This window comes from Perca flavescens, chromosome 12, assembly GCF_004354835.1.
Source record: "Perca flavescens isolate YP-PL-M2 chromosome 12, PFLA_1.0, whole genome shotgun sequence".
Classification (NCBI taxonomy): domain Eukaryota; kingdom Metazoa; phylum Chordata; class Actinopteri; order Perciformes; family Percidae; genus Perca; species Perca flavescens.
In genome coordinates, this window is record NC_041342.1 from 6158433 (window position 1) to 6184157 (window position 25725).

Sequence of the window (25725 nt, forward strand, 5' to 3'; positions counted from 1 at the left end):
ATAATAAGTCTCCTTTTCTAGTGAGCCGTGAAATGAGCTGCAATAATACATTTTTAACAGTTTTTTTCTCTCCCTCAGAAATCCTAATTATTTCATTTAACTTTAGCTCTGGCCTAATTCCTTGATACCGTTTAGTATTTTACTGTTCTTGTGGCACATAAAAGTGTTAATGCAATAATACATCCAGACTGTGCCACCTTAATGGAAAACACTTAAACAAAGAGGATTAAGGGGTCACTAGGAATGCAGCAAAATTCAATAACACCAAATCTATCAGAAACTGCTATGTTGCCCCTTTTGTTAATTCCTATCCTTATGGGGGGGGGAGAGAGAAGAGATCTGTCTCACTATTTTGCTCTCTTCCCTCACATAAAACCATACACACGAGGTCGCGCATATCTGAAGTCTGAACATAATTCATGTCTGCTTACAGCGATTTAGACAAACTGTGCAGAAGCTCCCTGTCTAGGAGTCAATAACGCCACAATCTATCGAGCTCTCCGGACCCCCCCACCCCTCCGCCCGATGTGTCAGACCGCAGGTGGGGAGGCCAAATAAGAAGAGAGCCTTTGTTAACCTGTCATATATCACACAAATACACGTCTCCCGTCAAGTATCCCTACAGGATAACATAAATGCTCTTGGGGAGACATAATATGTATTCACAGGTGACAGGCCACATTGTGATCGGCACATAAATATGCGCAAACACCCATGAGCGCGCTTTCACCCCGACATCCCTGATACGCCGCCAGATATGGAGTAGCAGAGATGGGGGCCGACCCTTACACGCCTTTACTAAATGAAAGAGGCATTTCTGGTGAGTTACATATTCAAAGACTCCTTCAACCACTTATTGAACTAATGACCTGCTCAAACACATTACTGTCTGCCAGCTGCTATACACTAAAAATAGCTCATCTGAAAACATGGCCGTCTATCCAATACAGGCTCGCTTTCGCGCCGCTTTGCCCTCGTCTTATCAAGCGCTGCGTAATACACGTCGGAAAGAAAAGCTTTCAGCGTCCCATTTTCAATTGAACAATGTGATAAGAAAAATCAGATCAGGGCTCATTCAAGCACCATTGGCAGCATGTTAAGTAAATTCTCCTCTTACGGAAACTCAATTTGCCACCGTTAATCTAACTAGGAAGACTGCTCTCCGTGGAGCCACACGGCCACTGAAACATTAGGTACTCCTCGTATGTTGCATTGTCTGCCTCCTGTGTCCTGTGTGTTGGATTTGCTGGTGCCTTTATATCTCTCTGTGACCTCAGTCTAACCCTATCTATCATTCTCAGTTCATCCACCCCTCCCTGTTGTCTTTCACCTGCTGACAAAGCCCTCTCTGCTCTATCTCCCCTAGTCGCTTACCCTCTGCCTAATCCTTAATCTTACCCTCATCTCATTCCTGTATTAGTCGCCGTATTCTTGAAATCTCCTCTTCCACCATCTCCTTTCATCCCCTTCCTCCCCTCTCCTCTCTACTCTCCTCGTCACCTCCCTTGTTCTTCTTCTCTCGATGCCATCTCCTCCGCGGCACCCTTTCATTTACCTCCTCTTTCTATGCGCACTCTAACCCCTGCTTGTATCCAAATCCTCTTCCTCTCCCCCAGCTGCCCTGCACCGGCAGCTCCAGCTGTTGTTGGTCCATTGACACAGTTCGAACAAAAAGGCTTAGAGCATCCTACAGCTGTGAATGTCGAGGGAGCGAGCCAAAACAGATAACACAGACGCAGCAGCAGACCAAGCCGGTCTGGGCACATCTGCGCTTGTGCTAATGGCATTTAAGGCTTTCGAACCACGCTCCTTCTCTCTCGACATGTAGACGGAGAACGACCATGCACTCTGCTTGTCACAGAGGCAGAATTAAAAGGGTGCGAGCATGAACACTTCTCATGACTCAGGCCTACCTACAGCCTGTACAGCCCCCCCCACACACACACACACAGATTTGACAACCTGCTCTCTCCCCGTTCATCTGGCTCAGCATCCAGTTGAGAAGGCAGCAGGGATTGGTCTTATTACCTATTCAGCGTGACAACACAGATGGTCAGCCAGACAGATAGATTGATGGGGATACACATGCTATTTATGCGCAGGGGGGCTGATAATGACACCATAGCTCAGGTGGCGAAATGGACACCGGTTATTGTGCTCCATCAGGCTGATGAAATAGCACTGTTTACGTGGCATCCAACCTGCTCCTGCTCCACTGGGTCCCTTGGAAGATGACATGTTTTGTTTTTCTCCCCACCCCCCCCCCCAACCACACACCCCTTTACCCATGTGATGCCTTTCACCAAGTGGTTTGAGATGGTCTCACAAGGCCTGTCTCCATGACAACGAACTACTATAAAGGAGAGGGACCAGATCTGTTTCCTGCAAGCACTATGCCAGCAGTGAGATAGGACACCTGTTAGGAAGCTTGTGCTGTTTTTTTATTTCTTTAAGCTTTCATTCTGATCCAGTGCTGCGAGCATATGTGTGTTGGGATACTTGGGGGACAGGGTTCAGCAGAAAAAAAAGATCAGAAAACTTTTTTATATATATATTTAAGGGGAACATGATGAGAGGAAAAATAATCGATGGTTGTGCAGTGCACCACAAAGCTTTTTTAGGGTTGAATAATAACATTATACATCCACTGCCATTTGTCCTCTTTTACATTTTTACCAATGATTCTAAACTTATAGCCTACACTTATTATTATTTTTTTCAGCATAAAAATAACCTCGTCTTGAATAATGCATGGCTTTGTGAGGCAGCTTGGAGAGGAAAAGTTTGGAGTTGGAACCGTGTATTATTCAGATACAAGGAGGGGCTGGGATTGATATTACCTCACGTTTCCTATGACCCTGGACCCCGTAGGCACACAGCACTCACAAAATGCACACACACTCACAAAATGCATACACACTCACACACACACACACACACACACACACACACACACACACACACACACACACACAGCAGATGGCAAAGCATCATGGGGGAGATTGGCACTCACTCTCTCACACTTCCCTTCTCACTCTCTTAAACACACAGTCCACACACACACACACACACACACACACACGTTGAGGATCAGAGGCACAGGATGAAGCACGGCTTACTGCAGGCATGAGCTGCACCGCCCTGGTTACATTTTTAGCAGACTTAGAAAAAAAACTATCTGAGGCTCAAGAAAACACACCTGTCACTCAAATACTGTGATTTTTTTGCCCTGAATATAAATGAATCTGGAGACTTGGGTGCTTCAACTAAATCTATATCCGTCTTAATGCTGCAGGATGCTAAAATTAGGGCTATGGTTTCTCCATCCAAACATCCAAACAATGTTATATCATGGTATTCAAGTTTTGACAAATAGCAATAAACATTCCCGAGCAGAGGCAACCATCGCCATCACTGGTCTGAAGCTAGGTTGCTGCTGGAGTTTCGAATCACACTTCTGAGAGCAAATATGACTCATGGAAAAAGCAATCTCACACCAAAGCACAACGGACGGATGGAAAGCCCATTTATGTCGTTATTTATGATGTGTTTCACCATCGAGCAATATACTGCTGAAACGAGTACTCGTGCATTGTTTATTTTGGCTATTCATTCATTTATTTATTCAAGTATGTATCCTCATAATCAGTAATTATTTAATCTGACTAATTGCCTAGCTTGATTCTTTTTATGATTTTTATGTCACTTTAAATGTAATAGTTTGGGGGGGTTTGACTGATGGTCAAATAGGCATTTTAAGACATCCCTCTGAACTGTGGTGAAAAGAGATTTGCATTTCCTTATTCAATTATTTATTACTAAACTAAATTAGAAATGAAATGACTAATTGCACACTAAATCATTAACTAACCCAAATATAATAGTTTATTTCATGATAAAAATAAAGAATAATGAAGTTGACGAAACAGTGTGTATTTTCTCGTGAAATCAGTGTATAGTAAGTAAGTAAGTACTGTTATTTGTTTTAGTACTGTTTTATCTGCATTGTTTTCTAATGCTTTTCTAATGCATGCCAGGTCTCTTATGCAAAATAGATTCCCAAACTCAATGAGATTTACCTCGTTGAATAAAGAAAATAAAAAAAAACCGTCTTTTTTGCTTTTTCTTTAAAAGTATATGTTTTTATTTCCATGTTTGGAATAGCAGAGTGAGGATACAATAATGGCTTGATGACATCATTTATTTATTAGTATTCATTATTTATTCTTTCTTTCTTTCAGTCTCTCGGTTAAAGGGTACAGTTTGAGGTAAGCGAGTACAGACATTAGGTCTATTTGTGTTCATAATTGGTTGCAATTCAACATTTTCAATTTCCATTCTGTAAAGATCTATGTTTGCACCTTTTCCATCTCCCTTTTTGATGAGAATGAATATTTGTATTCAGGTATCGTGGAGTGCTTTCAAATCTCTCTTAAACGTCCCCTGTGTCTCCATTGGGACGTTTCCTTTTATACTTTATTATGTGATCTTCAGAAAACCAGCAGGATTTCCTTATTATCGTGAAATAATATCCGAATCCTAAAAATAGCTTTCTTGGGATCATGAGAAAACAGAATTTAAAAATTGAATCCACCCACTTCCTCTCTCTCAGGCGTTCTCTGGCAGCGAGCGTGGGTTTTTGCTGGAGGCCACAATTTAATTAACTGATCACCTGCAGCTACAGTAATAGAGGACATGTGCACTAAGCATTTAAAGACACTGGAATGACAAACTTCTGCTGAAGTGAGAGTGTACAATTTCCTCAACCCTACGCTCTGATTTTCTTCATTTCAGCCACGTTTTCAGCAACATCCTCGCCGTCTGACCCTTCTGTCTAATCAAGAAGTGAAGAAGCTATCAGCCTTTTACCCTGCACAGCATCAGCACATCAATAGAATTACACCAACATGACCATTATTTCTGACCATTTCAGCTGTTACAGTAGATCCCTGTTCCTATAGGGCTAGGCGATATGGAGAAAATCAAATATCATGATATTTTATTTTACCAAATACCTCGATATCAATACTGCAACGATACTGTAGAGTTGACTATTGGGGCTTTTACAAAATATTTACACAATGAGATTTTTGATAACTAATCATAAATTATGAATATATAATGACTGAAGTAGATAAAGGCAAATAATAGAACAGTCTGGTAAGGGAAAAAAAAACGATATTACAATAGCGAAAATCTAAGATGATAGCTAGTGTCACATCACAATGTCGATATAATATTGATATATTGCCGGGGCGGCCTCTAGCTCACCCAGTAGGAGCGTTCGCCCCATGTTGGCTGAGTCCTGCAGCGGCGCAGGGTTCGAGTCTGACCGGCTTCCCTTTGCTGCGTGTCATCCCCCATCTCTCTCCCCCTTTCCTATCTGTACACTTTCAAAAAAAGGGAAAAGCCCCCAAAAAATATTGATATATTGCCAAGACCTAACTGTTTCCCGTTAAAACTTTCTGGATGTTCTTCACTTTTTGTACTTCACAACTCCATTTCATAGCCAAGAGAGGGAGGGGTGGAGAGGGAAGCGTGACTGAAACCTTCTCCATCTCCAATCCTAGTGTGCAAAATGAAGCAAACTAAGTTTCCCTTCGACCTCAATCTCTGCATGTCTAGGCCATAGCAAAGCTACTGCAGCCCAACAATGGCGCAGCAAACGTGCACCCACGCGTAAAGGACCAAGTTCAAGGTCTCACACACCACCACAGATAGAAAGAGGCATCCAATAATGGATGCATTGGCCTTGGATGAGCCCAGCAACAGATGGACTGGCTCCCGCTAAGCAGGAAATGTATTACCAAATCGTATAAAAGTACATATAGGGCAGATTATCGGAGTGGGATCAGAAGAGAGTGAACATAGTAAAAGTGTTTATAGGCTAAGAGAAAGTCACAGTTAGTGCTTCTGGCATGAAGAGTCAGCTTTAGTAAATCTCAACATCTTTTTTTTTTTTTAAAGGCGCTCTAAGCGATGTTGGGTGACATCACTTCTTGTTGACGTTCGAAGTATTGTCAAACAAAACGGAGGCTAGCTCGCCCCTCCCTCTTCCTCTTCCTCATCCCGTCGTCTCCCCCCTCCTTTCCGCGCACTAACGCTCACCCCCAAATCCTTCTTGTCAGTTATTGGCTGGAACACTGTTTGTTATGTTGTGTGGGGCAGGTTGGCACAGTTTGGTTTTTTTGGCGTTTGTGGAGCCTGGGCTATCTACAGAGAGCGCGTTTTTTTTTTTACAGTGTGTTCAGGGGACCGGCAGCTTGCGGATAGTGAGGAGATGTTTGCTGTGTGTGACAAAAAAATTTGTAGCCTAAAAAACGTGTGATATCGCTTAGAGCACCTTTAAATGAGATGCTGTAATATCATTATTATCAGAATATACTGTAATACAATTTTCATTTAAAATACATTAATTTACAGTTCATTATTCTCTAACCATTATTTCAACTAATGGTGTTTTTATTAGTCTCTAATGCAGTGCCAGCTGTTTTCTGAGGAGCTACTTTCACCCACCAAGTGATATTATGCTCACCTTGACAAAAAAAAGTCACTTAGACTACATGAAAAAAACTATTTTAAAAAAGGATAAGAAAAGCACATAATATATTAGCTATAAATACAGACCCAAACATGTTCAATATTTATATATTTTTTAACATAGGTAAGAAAGGGAAGGTATAGAGTCAGTGTGGATGTGGGATAAGGGTATTTGCCAACCTCAGATATATGTACATACATATATATATATATATATATATATATATATATATATATATATATATATATATATATATATATATATATATATATGTATATATTAGTGCTGTCAGTTAAACGAGTTATTAACGGCGTTAACGCAAACCCATTTTAAAGGTGTAAATTTTTTTTAGCACGAGATTAACGTTCTTTTTGGCCTAGCAAACTTTGTAGTTTTTTTCACATGCTGTTGCAACAACTAGTAACATTAGAAAACTACAACACCACACCGGATCTAGCTAGACCGGAAACAAAACAACAGGCACGCCGTAGGGCTGGGCGATATATCGATATTAAAAATATATCGATATATTTTTAAATGAGATATGGAATTAGACCATATCGCATATATCGATATAGTTCAAATGTGATCCTTGCTCCCATAGACAGATGTCGCCTTGAGGTTCTAAACATACGTCAAAACCGCCGCCATCTTGGAACAGAGGTCCGAAGCATTCAGATCAACGCTAAAGATGCCGGACTTTTGTACTGCTTAATTATGTTCGATAGAGGAAATGAAAAGAACAAACAGCAATGAATAACATTTAACAGGTGACAATGTGTTTTATGATTATGTATGCCGCCTTCGACCAGCAATCTGAGCTCCGGGCGGCAGCGGGAGGCGGAGAGCTCCGTGGCGGCCGCAGCGTCTCTTCCCAGGGAAAACACAGCTTTGCCTCGCTGCTGCGCCGGGTCCCCGCTGATCCACATCGGACCAGCCAAAGACAGAGTGGTGATCGGTAGGATCTTACACGTAGTCCAGGACGACCTGTATGTCGATATCGGGCGGAAAGTTCCACTAAGTTTGCCGGCGGCAGGCGGACGGAGAGAAGCTACAGGGGCAGCAGAGACCGTCTGCGGCTGCAGGATCTGGAGCTCAGTGCCCGTTAAAATGACATGTAACGCATAAATACATACAGAAATAAATAGTGGAGGAATGAGCCTGGACATTTCAGTCTGTTTTAAACTTCACCTTGAAGCAGAAACTCTTAGTTCAGAAGGGTGAAGTTTCCGTTTGGACTCAGATCTGTGAACCGATCATAATAAATATTCTTTGTATTAACACATTAATTAGTTTCTTTGTTTTGTAGTCGATAGTTCATCTTTTAGTTTACTTAAGTGGAAGCAGTATCAAGTGGAAGAATGGGACTATAAACCTAGGCTTACAGGCATGAGGCATTACATTTTGAACAAAGTGGATTATATTAATATCAAAAGCTTAATTGACCTTTGGAACGAATCACAAATATGGAGCTTTGATTTCAAAAAAGGTACTCCTGTTATACAGTATTTAGGTTTACATTTTATTGTTATTTGAACAGCTGAGCATTTAATCATGAACCAGGTGAAGAAACCGGTTTATTATTTATTTGATTTTGCAACTGTTTCTATGAAACTACTTGTGACATGTCATATTTGATTTTGGCTTTGACTGAACATTTGCTCTCACTTTGTGGAAAAAAATATCGGGATATATATCGTATATCGATATTCAGCCAAAATATATCGGGATATGACTTTTGGTCCATATCGCCAGCCCTAGCACGCCGCACACACTTGTTTGGGCTTGCGAGCCGGCCAAAGAGTAGCAGGCTAACGTTACGTTTTGAGTGGATGGCGAGCGCGAGACGCCAAAATGGATGCCAATAAGATTCTGAATGGTAAGTTTATTTTTAAAAAAGAGCAAAGTGATCCGTGTGTTTTGTCGTTGTGAACTGAGCTATCACAGCAGCACGTCCAGTCTGAAATACCACTTGATGGCCAAGCACACAGCTGATGCAAAGTCTCCGCCCCCTCGTCAAAGCCAGGCGACAAAAGCACAAAGCAAGCCGATCCACTTTTCCATGTTGATAAGAGCATTAAAATGAGAAAAAAAATAATGGGACAAAAAGAAATCAAGGGACCTTTAGAATAGATTAAAATGTGCGATTAATTGCAATTAATTGCGAGTTAACTATTACATTAATGCAATTAATCGCGATTAAATATTTTAATCGTTTGACAGCACTAATATATATATATATATATATATATATATATATATATATATATATATATATATATATGCTTTAACATGGAGCTAAGCATCACACAGTTGAGGATGAAAACCTCACAGCTTCGATTACGAAAATGTTCATGCTTTGAAATAAATTGCAGGATTACTTGCTCCTCCATGAGCCGAGTTAAATTTTCAACCCCTTAGGCTCATAAACCTCTTTCAAAACCCTTAGGGTACTGCCAAGATGCAACGTCGTCCAGCTAAAACATGGCTGAGTTAGTTTTTTTTTCCATGCAAAAATTTGACATTTTGCAGGTACAGTTTCACCTGACAGGTGGAGGGTTTTGGCATGTCCACACACAGACAACACCTCCGCAATGTTCACTCAACGGAAACCACGACACAGAACTCAGCTGACAAACACCCAAACATATTTTGTAATTTCTTTCGGGCCAACCTTTCTCTCCGTGTTGCTTGCTCTTCAGAGGCAGCCGATCTTCTGTGCAGCGGCTCATTACGCAGGCTGATGGTTAAGTCCTTGTCAACTCGCTGTCCAATTAGCATATCTGAGGCTGGCAAATACCCTTATCCCAGCGGGAGAGAGAACTGTATATACATACTGATGCCCACATTATGCGCTTCCATGTACATCCCTAATTGTTAAACACACATGTTGCGGCGGCTCGATAATTATAGGCTGGCTGCTCCAAGTTAGAATCCAAGGAGTGTGCATCTATCAGAATAAACATACATGTTCACACATAAGATTTGATTAGACAAGATGCACGTGTGGTTATTCCCCAAAGCTTCACCATCATTTCTCAATAAAATGAATGATTACAATTCTATGGAGCAGGGCGCACACGCACGCACGCACACACACACATACACACGCACACACACACACAGGAAAGGAAAGTGATGTGTCTTGCCAGCCACGACACACCGCAGCCAATTAGTGAGCTTCTCCTGGAGCTGGACTAAGGCTCCATGGCTACAGAGAACACCTTCATCTTCCTGGATGTCAACGTCATCATCATATTTCAATTGTGCTTCAATAACGACACACGGCAGCCATTTTTCCCTCCCTATTTCAGCTGTTTAGCAAAACCTACACATCAGTCAGGAGACAAAAATCCGGTGGTGTAAAGCAGATTTCGGGGCTTGTTGATAAGCTCGTCTTGAGAGTGGTAACAGTAGCCTTGAGGAACACGGTGCTCTGTTTAAATAACCTCACATTGATTGATCATTCACGTAGAATCATCTAATGGGGACGCCATCAATGTAGGCCAAGCTCCGTGAATGGACTCCAAATGGATTCATCCTTTTATTGATTGATAGAACCAATATCATCCTTGGCAGGAACACAACAGACATTTGAAACATACAACACTGCACAGCTTTAACTCATCCCCACACTGTTACCCCATCTCGTGTGCTGCAATCTTGAAGCAACCCTTTATTCATTCTTTTCTTTTGTAAAATCTCTCCATCCCCTTTTGGTAGGTGCTTATTCATTTTCTGGAGACCGACTGTTGTGTTTGCCCATGTTCCAATCCTCTCCTCTGTATTTGTGCTGCCATGGTATCACCTGTCTGGATTGGTCACATGATACTGTATGTTGTCCGCTGAGAGCTCATTATCTCACACACACACCGTTCTGCAACAACACTGAGATCATCTATAGAACATTAACATTCATTTCACACTCCTTACTGTTTGGTAAATGATATATATACTGTAGATCAATTCATAGCATAACAATCTAGCCAAAAGAAGTTGATTACTGACAATTTACATGATCATTGACCTCAAGAATTCATCGCTGAATGCAAGCAGTAGATATGTGAGGCCCGTGTGCTGGTGAAAAAATCCTATTTAGATGCTAGACAGGCGACCAGCCTTAGCAGTTCTGTCACTAACCAGCCATTGCACGGCTTCCTGATGGAGATGAGATTTGTGACGCCAAATGAATTTCTCCTTGAGGGACGATAAAGTTGTGAATAGAATTGAAAACTGGACTAATGGGGTAGAAAAAGTGCATTTGTCCTCAGTCTCATTGCTGAAATCAGACGGAGAGTGTGTCTCGGTAAGTGAAGAGATGAAACGCTTGTCAACGGTAACAGACTCGCGCACGGACGCTTTCCACCAATGACTAGCCATTACTCTCACCTCCGTCAAACAAATACTTCATCCAACCTGGCATCCTTCAGCACCGCGGAGACAGAGTAATCATGGAAATGCCACAAACAAATGTGGGGCTGCATTCAAGAGACGTGTCAACCAGTCCCCACTATCACCACCACCTGTACAGACACACACACACACACACACACACACATAGCACAGGCTGCTGATGAAGTTTTCTATCTGTGACCTGTGATGATGGAACAGAGCTGTAAGTTTCCTGGACATTGTCCCTTTTACATCCTGCATGGTGAAGCTCTTTTAGTAGAGCGGAGCTGTTTCACTGATGCAATAAAGATGTTCTTTCACTAACTGGAATCCGGAGGCTTGCACAAGGCTGAGTCCTTGGCAGCGGCTGGAGTTCGGGTGTTAACTGTGGCCTTTTGCTGCATGTCACCCCGTCTCTCTCCCCCTTTACTGTCTATATGTATCTTATAAAAAAAAGAATAAATGGTGCAACAGATCTATTTGTTAGGAAATAATAATAATAAAAAAAGCTAAATGTATTGTAATGTTGAATTACTCAGATAAAGACATTTTAAAGTCTACAGCCATGCTACCAGCTCTGCGAGGCTGTACAGTACTTAGGCACAGCAGGGCTTTGCGCTAAACAAGCATCAGCATGCTCACAGTGACAATGCTAACATGCTGATGTCGAGCATGTATAATGCACATAAGAAAAGTTAGCCTTCAGGGCTTTCTGCCAGAAAGGGTCTATCTTTTAACTAGGGTGACCAGATTTCCCGGAACTAAAACCGGGACACTGTGCGTGACCGTAGTGCTCGTTCACGCACGCGCTTTTTAACGTGAACGTGTGCCAGCCCGGGTCAGACACAGACACAGACAGATTAGACACAATTTTGCCAACAGCACACGTAGGCCTACTGCTCACAACACAGTGGGGTATCTCAGTTAATATTCATGAATTTTCTTGGTATGTAGCCTACATATCTGAGAAATAATATTGAAAGACATTGAGTGAGTTTCGTGTCGGACCAACTTTATTTTTCAGAATTAAAGCATTCTTTTGGAAAATGCCGCCCACTGAACTTGTGATTTGATTACAGCAAAGACAATGTCGGCAGTATTGACAGCAAAATAGGCTGCAGAATATTTCGTTCTGTATTGACAGGTGCAATATTTGAAAATTGATAATTATTTATAATTTTTTTAAATGACATTTATATCTGCATTTATGTCAAAACCTAGAGACTTTCAAACATCAAAATGTCATTTATTAATATGTATTTGTGTCAAAATGACATATAAACATATTTTTGTATTCTATTTAGCCTGGAAACGCTTCCAACATGCTTGGCCTAACCGTTAAAACGAGACACATAAGAAGAGGTATTGCAACAATGTTTACAAATATGCATCGTAACGCTGGCTGCACAGATTATGCAGACGCAGACCACTACGATTGACTGACACACACACACACAATGTTAAAATCAAAATCATCTTTCTACATGGGTTTAGTTAATGATGGGGCTATAATAAGACCACGTTGGCTATGTAATCGCTGACAACCAGGACTCTGGACACGCTCTGGACTCAAAATCGTGACTGTCCCGGTCAAATCGGGACTGTCCCGGTCAAACCGGGACGTCTGGTCACCCTAATTTGAATCCAAACCATGAGCTTTTCCTAGACCTAACCAGATTACTGGCAAAAAGGGCTTTCTGGCAGAAAGCCCTGAAGGCTGACTTCTCCCATGTGCACGTAGAATGTTAGTTTAGGTCATTAGCATGCTAACATTAGCTAATTAGCTCATAATGGCGCTAGATGAAAAGTTAAAGTCTATAAATATGTGTGTTCTGAGTCTGTGACACCACAGAAAATGTGTTAATTACCACCCAGCCAAATTTGAGTGACTAAAACAGCAACGGCAAGAATATAAAATTAGCCATTTTGGCCACTACATGATTGTGTCATTTAATGGAGTTGTTTAGTCATGTATTTATTAGACTGAACGAGCTACGAGAGCTTGTTGAACGTACCGAAATTGTGCCGCTAACAACGAGGTGAACGAAACTACACCAGTACTGAGTACCAGCACTTCTGATTTTTGTCCACATGAGTACCCTTACTTCTAATTTTTATTAACAGTTATATTATCTAATTAATTTATACTAAAATAGGCTATATATATCATAATTTATTGGGAAAAAATTAAGGAATTCTATGTAAAATCAAATTCAGCACCCCTATATATCCCGAATGGAATTATCCTTTGTTTCATAACCACATTTTCAGACACTATGACTATTAGACTGTGAGATTGGCAGTCGAATCAAGCTCCTTAGATTGAATCCTGAATAGTCCACTGTTCTGGGTCACCTTTACAAGTTAATGTATGAATATAAATATATCCAAGACACATGCGATGATCATGTCATGGAATTGCTGAATTAGGGTACTGGCACCTTTTTTGGTGCAGTTCAGTCACTGACGTTAGTAGTAACATTATTTTTATATAGTAGGGGAGGTACATGGGTCACGATTCAATATATTGCAATATATTTCAATACTGTGCGTAAGGCGATATATTGGGATTTTTTTGAAGTATAATTTTAGAAAAACTAATATTAAGAAAAAGACACGATGTTCATAAAAGTCAAAGAAGTTTCCTTTAGGTAAACAATTCAGTACACAGAAAATCAAACTGCCAGTTTGGGATTGTGGTTCCCAGGTTCTTAGTGAGCTAATGTTTATATGCTAAAGTAGGCCAAAGTTCAGCCATAGCTACGTGCTTAGTACTACTTGCTTCTAGCAAAAAGTCAGGCACTGCTAGGCCCTGTTAGGCAAGGACACTAGTGGTGCGTCTCAGCATAGCCATCTAGCGGTAGGGGGTTTAAATACAACATAAACGTGAACCACTGTCTTACACGAATATTTTTGAACTTTTACAAAAAAAACAATCGATACAGTATTGCAAAATAAAATATCGCGATACTCAATTGTATCAATTTTTTCTTACACCCCTAATTCACACAGGGCTATGAAACCTAAGCAATCTAATCGTCTGCAGCCACACAACATATAGCATAGGAATATAATGGCCCTGGATAATAAGATACTAAGAAAATTTATTAGAAAGAGAGATAGAATTTAGAGCTTCAAAGATTAGCAAATTGCTAATTAATTAGTTGTTACCTATTACATTAATCACCAACTATATTGATAAGAGATTCATCGGTTTGAGTCAAAATTCTCTGATTCCAGCTTCTAAAATGAGAATATGTTCTAGTTTCTTCACTCCTCTATGACAGTAAACACTGATGGAGATTTTTCACTATTTTTCTGAAATTGAATAGACCTAATAACTAATCCATTAATCAAGAAAATACATTAAACAGATGAATTCACGATGAAAATAATAGTTGCAGCCCGAATAGAATGTTACTGTCTACACTATCATTCATATGGCTTCATCCCAACGAATAAATTAAATCCAAATGAAATTCTTATTTCATATTTTACAAGACCTTAAAACTATTTCGGAGCCCATCCAGCCTAAATGAATTCATCCAGCACTCTTTGCATTGACCGAGGAGGTTTTTCACTCCAGTTGAACATACTCTGGAGGACTCGTCAAGCTCTTAAGGCAAGGTGCATAGAATATTCTGGTGTTTGAACATTTATTGGCGGCTAAATGTACACTTCAAAAGAAGACGGTGCCCGCTGTTTCTCCAACGTCTGATTAGGCGGTTTGTCTTCTGCTTTGTTAGCCATCTTGTCAGTCAGCCCTGTCCTCCTAATGACTTCTGTCAGTCATGGATGTAACTGTCAAACCGAGTCAATGGCTGCACTTCCCACTCCTTATCATTGGATAATGAGCTGTGTACATCAACACTTTTAAGCCACGCTCAGTGCAAATGTCAGCAGAATAAAAAGGCTCACAAAACATGTTTCATGTCACGTAATGCGCAGAAACTTTTCTGCAAAGGAAAGTTGAAGAAGACGGAGTTAGCTGAAGTAGAGAGTGGGGTTGACCAGAGGACAGCGAGGCAGCAGCAGCAGCAGCAGCAACGGGGGAAATGATGCCCTCTTTTGCATAAGGCGGAGAGGTGGAGGGGGAGGGGTGAGAAGGGAGGTGAAGATGTCTTCAGATGTGGCAGTTGTGATGAAAAGAGAGGCGAACGACTGAAGACAAGAGGTGGAGGAAGAGAGGCGAAGTAGTGTGGGGGGGGGGGTGTTGTGCATTATTCATCCCTGCTGACACATCAGAATTTCTGATTCATCTGGAGAAGGGCATCAGTCAAGTCACAACCGATCTCTTTGCCTTCACTCATAATATGCACATGGCAACGCAGACACATGATGACCACGCGCACGCCCATAATGGCCTCTTGGTTAAAAAATAAGGATGGGTCTGGCGTGCTTTTGGGCGTCAACAACAGATTGGTCTTACAGCTCAACAAGGTTAGAGTATAGTGGAGTTTCCATCAGTTCTTTATATTTAAATAGAAATATACTTTCTGCATAGTCACCTACAGCAAAGGACATCAAACCAGTCACAATTAGGTTTAAAGGTAGGCACACTCATACCCCTAAACAAACATTGGAGCTTTGTCTGAATGATGATATTTCCTAATCCTTTTGCACATAACCTTTCCACTTAGTTTTTGTTATTCCATCTTGGATTGAAAAGACCATGTTTTGTTGTTAAGTTGAATGGTAATTTACTGACCAGCGGCTGATTGTATTGTAGCCTATGTGATGATATTTTACAAAATAATGTTCACACCTTCTCATTCAATGTGTTTCTTTATTTTCATGACTATTTACACTGTAGATTCTCACTGAAGGCATCAAAACTATAAATGAACACATATGGAATTATGTACTTAACAAAAAAAGTGTGAAATAACTGAAAACATGTCTTATATTTTAGATTCTTCAAAGTAGCCACCCTTTGCTTTTTTTGATAACTCTGCAAACCCTTGGTGTTCTCTCAAAGAGCTGCATGAGGTAGTCACCTGAAATGGTTTCCACTTCACAGGTGTGCTTTGTCAGGGTTAATTAGTGGAATTTTCTCCCTTATTAATAAAAAAGCAAAGGGTGGCTACTTTGAAGAATCTAAAATATAAGACATATATATATAAGACACTTTTTTGTTAAGTACATAATTCCATATGTGTTCATTCATAGTTTTGATGATATCTTTCTTAACATTAATTAATCAAATATTCTCAGAATTATTACTTTGGCCACCAGAATTTTGTAAAACAATAAAACATAAGAATGATATATCATAATATGATTCCAACGCAAGACCATAAACAATAATGTCATGAAAGTGTTTTTGTTTGCATGTTTTTTGAGGGTGGTGTTCCTTATCCATATCAAGGGTCCACGAATGCCGTGCAGAAAGTAAGACCCTTTTGTGATTTTGGGCTATATGAATAAAATTGACTTGACTTGACATGTACGTTTGGTTGAAAGCTGTAAAGTTATCATTTCAATATCAGATCAAGTGTTCTTCTTAATATCGTTATAATAATTTCACGCATATTGCCCGGCCCTAATGGGTTCATTCTGCATGCTGTCTGCATTGTTTTCGCCAAGCCCTGAATAAACAGTAGCGAAGCGGAGCAGACAGAAGCTCCCTGTTTGCATGGCTTTGAAAAGGTCAATTAATATCAATGCCTAGACAACAACAAAGTTTATGTCTGCTTGTAATACAGGTGGCTACGCTTCCACCATCAAAGTCTCCTTCTGACAAAAAAAAAAAAAAAAAATGGATGTGCATAACATGTAACACAAGAGAGGAAAGAAGAGGGCAGAACAGTTAAGCGTAACGCTGCTGCAAGAATCTGGGAATAAGACTTCAATGAGGCCTTTGACGTGAAACCAAACGCTGCTCCACTGGGAGCGCCCGTCATCCGGCATATTCAAGTCTGGATGGATCTTACAGTGCTATCTGCTTGGAGAGAGCACAAAACCACTGAGGCCTACGGTTGAACCCTGTGAAAAACTATTTAAGGGAGTACATGCCTTTACTGATTGATAAGCTACTGCTCCTAACAGTGTCTAGATGAATACCTGTGGGGGCTGAGCATCTCTTGGCTCATGGAGGAGCCTATTTGATCTGTTTCCCAGAGACAGAGATAGACAGAGGAAATATTCCAGCTGTATTAGTCCACATAATGACTTTTATCCATCATAACAATGCAAATATCTAGATCCCCGGCCCTCTCATGAAGCTGGAGCACCTTGTGTATTCCCTCTGTTAGGCAGGGAGGGCAGGTGAAAAGACAAGAGGAAAAAAAAGGTAAACTACTAAAGAGAGAGGAATCCATGTGTAAAAATGACTGATTAAAATAATTAGGGGTGTGGAAATGGTCTGGAACAATAACCAGCAAATGCACTGTGCACGGTGCCCCAGGGAAAAAGTTCCCATCTGTGTGTGAGGAGGAAGACCTCCCTCGGTTTTCCACTTTACAAAAGGCCACGAAGCGGAAATACAGAAAACCTATACAGGCATTTGAAGTGTACATGATTAAATCCCAAACAAGCAATAGCCCTCGGAAAATGTGTCAGGATGAATCGATGTATCATCAAATTACACTCTGCCTGAGTGGCTGCTTTAAAAACAAATCCTACTGCGTATAATTATAGACACTGCCTATATGTGCAGATGGGCCTGTTTTAAGTCATCCTGGGAGTAGCAGATGCAGCAGCCACTCTATTGTCTAGAAAACAGTCTTGTTAAATGGGTCCATCCGACTTGCCACCTGGCGACTTCCATGCCAGAAGAAAATCACTCTAATATTAGAATAATAGCCCATATGGATTATTAATATGCCTGCAATAGCCCCCCCTCAAACGTGTTAAGCATGACATTACCATAATGGGATTTCTACTTTGCTGTGGCATCTTTGTAATGTCGCCACAATGATAACAGGACTTAGAGCTTCCACTTTTAAAATAGCCTTGACAAAGAGGATGCAGGTGCTTTTTTTCCCCCATTCTCTAAATTGTTCTTCTTTTTTTTTTGAGACTCAAAAAATCGGACTCAACACTAGACTCATTATACCAGGAGAGAGCTTTAGAGGGCCACCAGGGGGAAAAAAAGGAAAAAAAAAAAAAACACTTTAAATGAGAGTGGATGAGGAACAAAGGCTTTTGCCAGTCTGCCCCGGTCCCTCATGCTGCCCAGCCAACAATAAGGGGGGGGGTGAAGGGGGGACGCGCACTCACAGCGCTGTTGCCAACCATCCTGCTCTGCACAACCCCGCGATCGGATTTTCACCCAAAGTCTCAAGTGATGCTGAGATGAAAGAGAAGAAAAAAACGCCAAGAAGACTCCCGGCCTCTGAGATAGGGCTAAACGGTGAAATGTCACACCCGGCAGGGATATACACTTACCTCATTAGTTTCCAAAAGGCTATTAGACAAGTGGAAATAACCCGCCTGGGTGGGGTGCGCGGCTGAAAAACATTAAAACTGTGTAAAAGGATGAAGGATGCTGGTTACCTTGGTAGGAAGTGCTCCGTCTTCTTTACAGTATGGTAGATTCATGTGGGTGGATTTGCAGCTGGAAGCTTCCTCGGAAACAAGCAAGGATGAATGTAATCCAGTGGCGGCGGAGCTCTGCTCAGGGAAAAGGTCTGCCTTTGTGTGGGGGGACGCATGCACACATCGCCGGCGTTTCCCCCCCCCCAAAAAAACGTCCTGGCTGTCCACCGAACTCTCGGGAACTCAGCGGGTCACGGGCTGCTCCTCAGCCCCTTTTTGTCGGGTGAGCATTGCCGGTCGAGCGGCCTCAGATACTGCTGGTTGATGTCATTGATACTGCCTGCCTTCTTCCTTAATGCCCTCCTCCTTCCCTTCCCTTCCCTCCTCTCCTCCCCCCCCGCTCTATCGCTCTCTCTCTCTCTCTCTCTCTCTCTCTCTCTCTCTCTCCCCTCATCCCCTACACATGACGTGATGCAGGCAAGATCTCCAATAGCAACCGTATCCTCCATCACCCCTATTACCCCCATTTCCACCCACCCCCCACCTCCCCTCACGCCCTCCGCCCTCCACCTCCTCCAGCTCTGGCTGGATCGCTGACTGGTGCAAAAGAAGTGCTTGCTGCTGAGGCAAGGTTGGTTGTGTATTGGTGACTAATTTTTCCACTGTGCTCCCCAGGGGGCTAAAAAGAAGATAAGCACCTTGAAACTCCGTAGATTCCCATAATGTAGTGTCTAATTCTAGCGGTTGGCAGGAAGTCAGAGTCAGAGCCCCATATCAGCTCCCACTGAGCACAACCGCCTCACTAAATTACTGCTGGACACTTTAACACCATGGGAGGTACAGTAGATACAAGAATATAGGAGAACTTATTATTGGACTTAATGCAATTACTGTTATTGTGCTCAGTTGTCAGTTTATTAGGTCAGAACTAATGCAGTCTAATTCATTGCAATTAATCTTACTTTCATGCAGGTTAATATTCAGTTTTTAGTTGAAACAGTTTTTGAGAAGTGTTGATTCAACTTTATGGTCATAACTTGTACAGCGCTACACTTAGAGGTGTTTCTAGTATTTAATACGTCCCATTTATATCAATGAGGGTAGACTCATTTTTTATAAATCCTCATATTTATATTCATTCATATCAATAAGGTCAAGTGAGTGTATTTCCCCAAATAAAGATTTGTCTTAGGCGATTTCTTTTTTCCAGGAATGTCAAGCAACGTGGTTTAAAAAAAACATGGGAAAATGTTTTTTTGGGTTTGTCCCTTAATTATATCAAATTTCCAAGTGATCGCTGGGGGACAATTACTATATTTGTTCTTTTGTCACATTAGACCTTGGCAAAATCCCTAATAAACTAAACACTTTGTCAGCTAAAGCATCAGGCTGCAGGAAAACCCTCCAACGAAGGATGACTGGACTGTAACTGCCAAGAAACACGTTTTATGGAGTAACTGACCTTTGCCTTATGCTATTATGAACAATATGTTACATACTACGGACTAATGGACCATATTTGCCCACTTGTAACACATTATAAACTGCATGCAACTGAAAGATCAACATGTTTTGGTAAAATGATTGTGCCAACCTACTAATTTTGCATGAAAATATCAATAAAAATGAAATTGAAAAAAAAAAGAAAAGGATTTTCATTCTAAAAATGCTACATGGACGAACACAGGCTCTTTGTTTTTTAAGATTCGCTCTTATTTAGGTCACACAACATGACAGAAACAACCGCCACGGGGCCAAAATCTGAGGTGTTGGAGGTTGTCATGACGCTTCAGCGCTGTGTGAAGGAGGCTTTATTACACTCGCTGCTGATCCCCACGCAGCACTCTGCAAACAGACTCAAGAGTCGGTAACTCTGCCTGGACTTCTGTTCATCCAGATACATTAGGCTACAAATACATATTCAGCCCTGCTTTCTAAAAAACATTCTCAACTACTCACTTTCTTTCTTTCTTTCTTTCTTCCTCACACAAAGACTGTTTGAAAAAAGTGTGAGCAAGAGATGAGAAATTAACCAATTACCATTTCTTCTGATGGTTATCGGAAGCTACAGTTTTTTGAGTCTATCACATGGTCTTTTAAGGGACAAAGGCTGCCCTTCTGATTGATTTTCTGTGTTGCTAGTGACCTCTAGTGGGAAGTTACTATTATGTGATGTTGCATTACATCACGTTGGAAGTGTTTTTTCACAAAAAGATTCATGGATCCAGGATCAGGTGCGACGGTAATTTCTCTGGCGGTGTCTCTTTTGTTGTCAGAAAAAAATGCTCCCGTAAATTATTTTAACCTCATGACACTAAAAATAAGCATTGAAATTACTACAAAAGACCATTGTTTTGAGTGCACGCAGGATAGGACGCATTGTGTTTGTCACATTAACAATTGTAGCCGTCTTTGGCCTCTTGAAATCATAGGTCATATACTTCAAATGTCTACATTTGAATTGACGTAGATGATCAGCACAATCCCCTGGGCACCCTTAACAGAAAGGCCAGAGGTCAGGTCAGCATTAAGAGAGCTCTTTGGATGTACGATCAACACATGTTGTAACAGGGACTTGAACACCTCTCTATACAACAGCTGCTGTTTCACAATTCCCTATGCTAACACCGGACACCTGTCACGTGCACAGTGACAATAGCACGTCATTAATATTTGAGGTTAAGCTTAACTTTCGAGCAAACCTCATTTTAAAAAAAGACATCAGCTCAAATTTCTTTCCGTTTTCATGTCAGAATAATACAGCCTCTGTTGTCTGCGCGCTGTCTCTGCCAGTCACCCTGTGACCTGCCTGACAGTGCCGTATGCTATGTACTGTATAGCGTTACAGTATTCCCATTTCCAGAGTTTAAGATAGGGCAAAAGATCCCTAAAATTAGCAGGGTAAGAGCCCTGTCTCTACCGCTGCCCTGCAGCAGTGACGTTAATTGCGCTCTATTTATACTTGAAGAGTTCAGGACTCCGAAAGATCAAGTTTCTGTTATGCTTTATTTCAGTGCCCTCGAGTTTATGTGAGCAGAGCAGTGGGAAGCCCATATAAAGAGCTGAATTAAGTGGCTACTGATTATTTTTTTATGCTAATGTTAACACTTTGGATGCACTCTAAAATATCTCTAAAATAAGCTCATTTTATAGATTGGGCTGTACGGATGGGGTGGTGTAAGGTCTTTTGTGTTCTGCTACTGCAACTATTTCAATCCATCTAAATATGTATAATGATGCTCTTAATGCAAATGCTGCCATTGTAAGCAATCGCACTTAAGGTGAAGAACTAGTGACAAACCGGAGCACAGAAGAATTCCAATTTTTTTTTAGATATTTTTCATAGCACAATAAGCTTAAAAAATAAATAATTTCAAGTGAGATTTTTCCACGTTGAAAACACAGCAGAACTGAGATCACCAACACATGCAAGCGCACACACACACACAGATTATGTTGTGATGCTGAATTTTATTCGACTATCTCCAACGCTCTTTTGTTCTTGAGTTATCATCAGTTAAACGAATCAGTTGAGAAAGAGAAAGGCAGCGACAGTTCACAGCCTGAATGTAAGTTGTCCATTTTTATGGTTCAGAGCCTCACAGTGTGCATTCAACGTGTTGGTGCTTAGCACAGACAAATACAACATTCATGATAACACAAGAAAAAAAAACAAAAGAGACACTATTAAAAATAAGACTAAGATGCAGGAACGGCCAGTTTCATTTCTGTGAACTGCATCTGAGATTAAAAAGGGAGAAAAAGAAAATTCACTCCAAAAACAGAATCGACACAGTCATAGATACACAGTCATCATCACATTGTGTCCTAGTTCTGAAGCTGCTTCTTTTCCTGAGTGAATTGAATATGTTTGTTGTTGATGATGATGATGATGATGATGATATTACCCAGACATAGAGGGATGTAGGCACACTTAAGGCTCTAGTTTGGAAATTGTTCATTCGGACATAGGCAAACATTTTTAAGTAGACATTCGTAGTTCGTGAAGTCAGGAGACACCAATTCATTGTCAATGAAGCAGCCCCTGGTTTGAGTCATTATCATGTTAAGATAAGCAACCAAGTAGTATGCCTGTGTAAAATCTGTTAAATGTAGTGTATTTTTTGCTTGAAAAATGTTGCCTCTGATTGGAATATCACAAACTGCATAGGTTATAAATGTCTGTGTGGAGACTGGGGAGTGTTAGTTAGTGGTACCAGCTCTTTTTACTCAAAGGGATACCACTCCTCCTCAACTCAAGTTCCTGATCTTCTTCATGTGCATCTCCACTTTAGTTCATTACTTCTGCTTATAATTAAGAGGGTAAAGTTAGTTGATTTTCATTTTGCCACCAGTTTACAGTCTGTAACAAAACATGGCTCCGTGGCTGACATTTGGCACAGTAAATTAAAACACCTTCCCATATCTAAGAAGCATAGCAGATGGTATATGTGAATAAGGAGAAACCAGCTTAAAAAAAAAAAAAAGGAACAGCAAGCATGTTTGGGTGGTTGAGTTTGCTCAAACACTTCCTTCTGAATTAACTTTCAAAACAACAAGTGAGCTACCATATTCACTCTTCATTTTCATGCATGTTATCTGGCAAGTTTGATCAGATGCTTCCTATCGGTAATACTAAAAACCTGTCTGTCTTTCATACAGTCCAGCCAGCAACACACAAGCACCGTCATACTGCAAGTCTCCTTTTTACTGGGACAAAAAGAGGGCAACTGCATTAAAGCATATATCAAGTTAAAGTTCCACCCAGCTTTAAATATCAGTAGAAACCAACAATCACTTTTAGAGCCTATGTGGCTTAACGTTAGAATCAAGCGATAACTGACCAGATCTCAGCCAGAGATTTTAGCCCAGCGGCCGGATGTTTATTGCTAAGGTTGGTAGGGCCAGGAGCGAAGCAGAGGCCAAAAAGGAGACAAAGACGAGAGAATAGTGTAGAGAAGTAAGTTTGTGGCAGGCCATAGTAAGGTACGGGGAGAACAACAGGAAGAGTAGTGCAGGGGAGCATCAACAGGGGACAGTAGTGGAAGTCAGTGCAGTTCAATGAAAGCCTCCATCTCCTCAGAAATCAGTCCCCTGTAGGGCAGTCTGTGCTTTTCAATTGCGCGCGCCGCCAGGCACTGAAGGGTGATATAGTTCAGTGGGTAGAGGGCCGGCTGCCCGGTGCTCTGCTCATCCAGCAGCTTGTAGGCGGTCTTCCTCTGTGCATTTGTGGCGTCAAAGTGAGCCCCAGCCTTCATAAGTAGCGCCATGATCTCTGGACAGCCATTGTTAGCAGCGATGTGCAGGGGCGTATTGTTTTCACTGTCGCGTGAATCGACGTCGGCGCCGCACTCCAGGAGCAGCGTGGCCACCACCTGGGAGGGGAAGCGGCCGACAGGGTAGCGGCCGACGGACGTGGTCTCCTTGTCCACAGCCATGTGGAGAGGAGTGAAGCCGCTCCGACCTCGAGGGTTCAGCTTCAGCAGGCGGTACACCGTGTGCTTCTTCTGATGCTCCTGCTCCGGGCTGCACTCCAGCTTCTCCAGGAGAAAGATGAGGTGCAGGATGATGGAGAGAGCTTTGGTGAACTGAGGAGCCTCTGGAGGGTTGTCCCTCTGCGCCACAGCTCTCTCTACCTCCCTCACGCTTTTCCCCAGCACGGTCATCAGATCATGAAAGGTGACGCGCGTCGATAGGGTGCCTTTGGCCCGGTCTTGAAGAACAAAAGAGAAAAGCTCCGCAAAGGACAGGAAACTGGAGGCGGTCATGGGACTGAGAGGGTCCAGGTTGCTCTGCTGCATGTCTAAAGCATATTTCCACAGGCTGATGCAGCGTTCGAAGTTGCCCGAGTCAGCGTACACAGCCCCCCTGTAGCGGATGTAATAAGAGGTGTCTGGGTGGGACGGCCCTAGGATGCGCTCTCGAACCAACAAAGCCTGCATCCTCATTTCATCAGGGTCTGTGATCAGAGCTTCCAGTTCCTCTGCGGTGCTTACCTCCTGTGCACAGCCATAGGCAGGGATAGGAGGGCCAGGCGCAGGCTTGGCCAGGAATCCAGCTTTGTCCCCCGGTTGCCTCAGCTCCATGGCCCTTCTCCAGTACCTCATAGCCCCCAAGAGATCCCGCTTTTTATCCACAAAAGTAGCCCCAAGTAGTTCAAGTGCATCGATGCGTTCCTCTCTGGAGGTGCGAGGCTGGTGGGCGAGATACTCCACGATGTTGGTGTGACCGGTGACACTTGCAGCGAGGAGCGGGGTCATTCCGTATCCATCCCTCTCCATGCGAGCATTGCACTTCAGAAGCATCTTCATGATGTCCAGGCTACCCGACTCCGCACAGTCATGGAGGGCGGTGTTTCCTTTTACACTCTTGCGGTTGACGTCGGCGCCACGGTCCAGGAGGAACTTGGCTATCTCCTTGTGGCCCTTGTAACAGGAGATCATGAGGCAGGTGTGGCCGTGGCGGTTGGCCACCTCCATGTCGGCTCTGTGCTCCACCAGGTAGCGGACGATCTCCAGGTGACCGTCGAAGCAGGCAGCTCGAAGCGGCGTTGAGTTAGTGAGGGTTGCGTTGTTCACCGAGGCACCGTGTTTCAGTAGCGTCTTAACCACAGGGAGGTGACCGGCTGCCGAAGCTGCCCACAGCGGCGGAGCCCCCTCGATGGTCTCGCCGTCAAAGTTAACGGCCCCCCCGATTTCAACATTTGCTTTACAATGTTCAAGGAGGTAGTCTACAACCTCTAGATGTCCGTATCGAGAGGCTATCAACAGCGGGGTGCCTCCCTGTGTTTTGTCCTCGGCTAAAGCCTCCAGCTCCTCGGGAGTTTTGTTGCTCAGCAACTTCTGGATAAGTTTCAGCTTACCATCTCTGGCCGCGTTGAAAACCGCCGTCGGTATATCCATTTTACAGGCTATATGCTGCCGCGTAGGGCACCAACCCCATAACCACTCGTTTATGGAAAAACTGACGAGTCTGGTTTTTTTTTAAATAGCAGGGAGCAGGTATCTTAGCTCGGACTCGGTTACTAGCTCACAGCTTTCTGCCATTTTGAGGGTGCTGTCAAGATGGCGTTTGTGTTGTTTGACAGGTCTATGTTTAAGATTGCAGCAAGGCATTGTGGGGGACGTAGTTTTGATGGAATTCCTTCACCCTAGAGCAGAAGGCGTTTTACATTATAAAGAAATACATTTCCCATGATGCATGTGACCTAAATGACCTAACAGCTGATGGGTTCGTTTGTTATGGTTGTTCCGACCAAAAAAAAGAAGCACCACCACCACCACCAGATATACAAGGGAGCCAGCTGATGCCCG

The 25725-nt window shown here is 42.3% G+C and overlaps 2 protein-coding genes across 15 annotated transcripts in view; both read right to left on the bottom strand.

Moving 5' to 3' along the window:
- The window catches only part of LOC114564767 (receptor-type tyrosine-protein phosphatase S), a 90121-nt gene extending 71374 nt beyond the window's left edge, over positions 1 to 18747 (bottom strand). For 12 of the 14 annotated variants that reach the window (XM_028592296.1, XM_028592300.1, XM_028592299.1 and 9 more), the window contains exon 1: positions 18431 to 18747. The gene's annotated coding sequence lies outside the window, so the exon portion shown is untranslated. The remainder of the gene's footprint in view (positions 1 to 18430) is intronic. The other 2 variants (XM_028592301.1, XM_028592302.1) reach the window with 1 other exon arrangement.
- Positions 18748 to 21863: 3116 nt separating this feature from the next.
- Positions 21864 to 25510, bottom strand: fem1a (fem-1 homolog a). Its single transcript, XM_028592931.1, has one exon. The coding sequence runs from the start codon at positions 25312 to 25314 to the stop codon at positions 23461 to 23463; it is 1854 nt and encodes a 617-aa protein (XP_028448732.1). The 5' UTR covers positions 25315 to 25510; the 3' UTR covers positions 21864 to 23460.
- Between the last annotated feature and the right edge of the window lie 215 nt (positions 25511 to 25725).

Excerpts from the sequence above, each read along its gene's own strand:
- fem1a (XM_028592931.1), bottom strand. The coding sequence starts at position 25,314 with ATGGATATACCGACGGCGGTTTTCAACGCGGCCAGAGATGGTAAGCTG.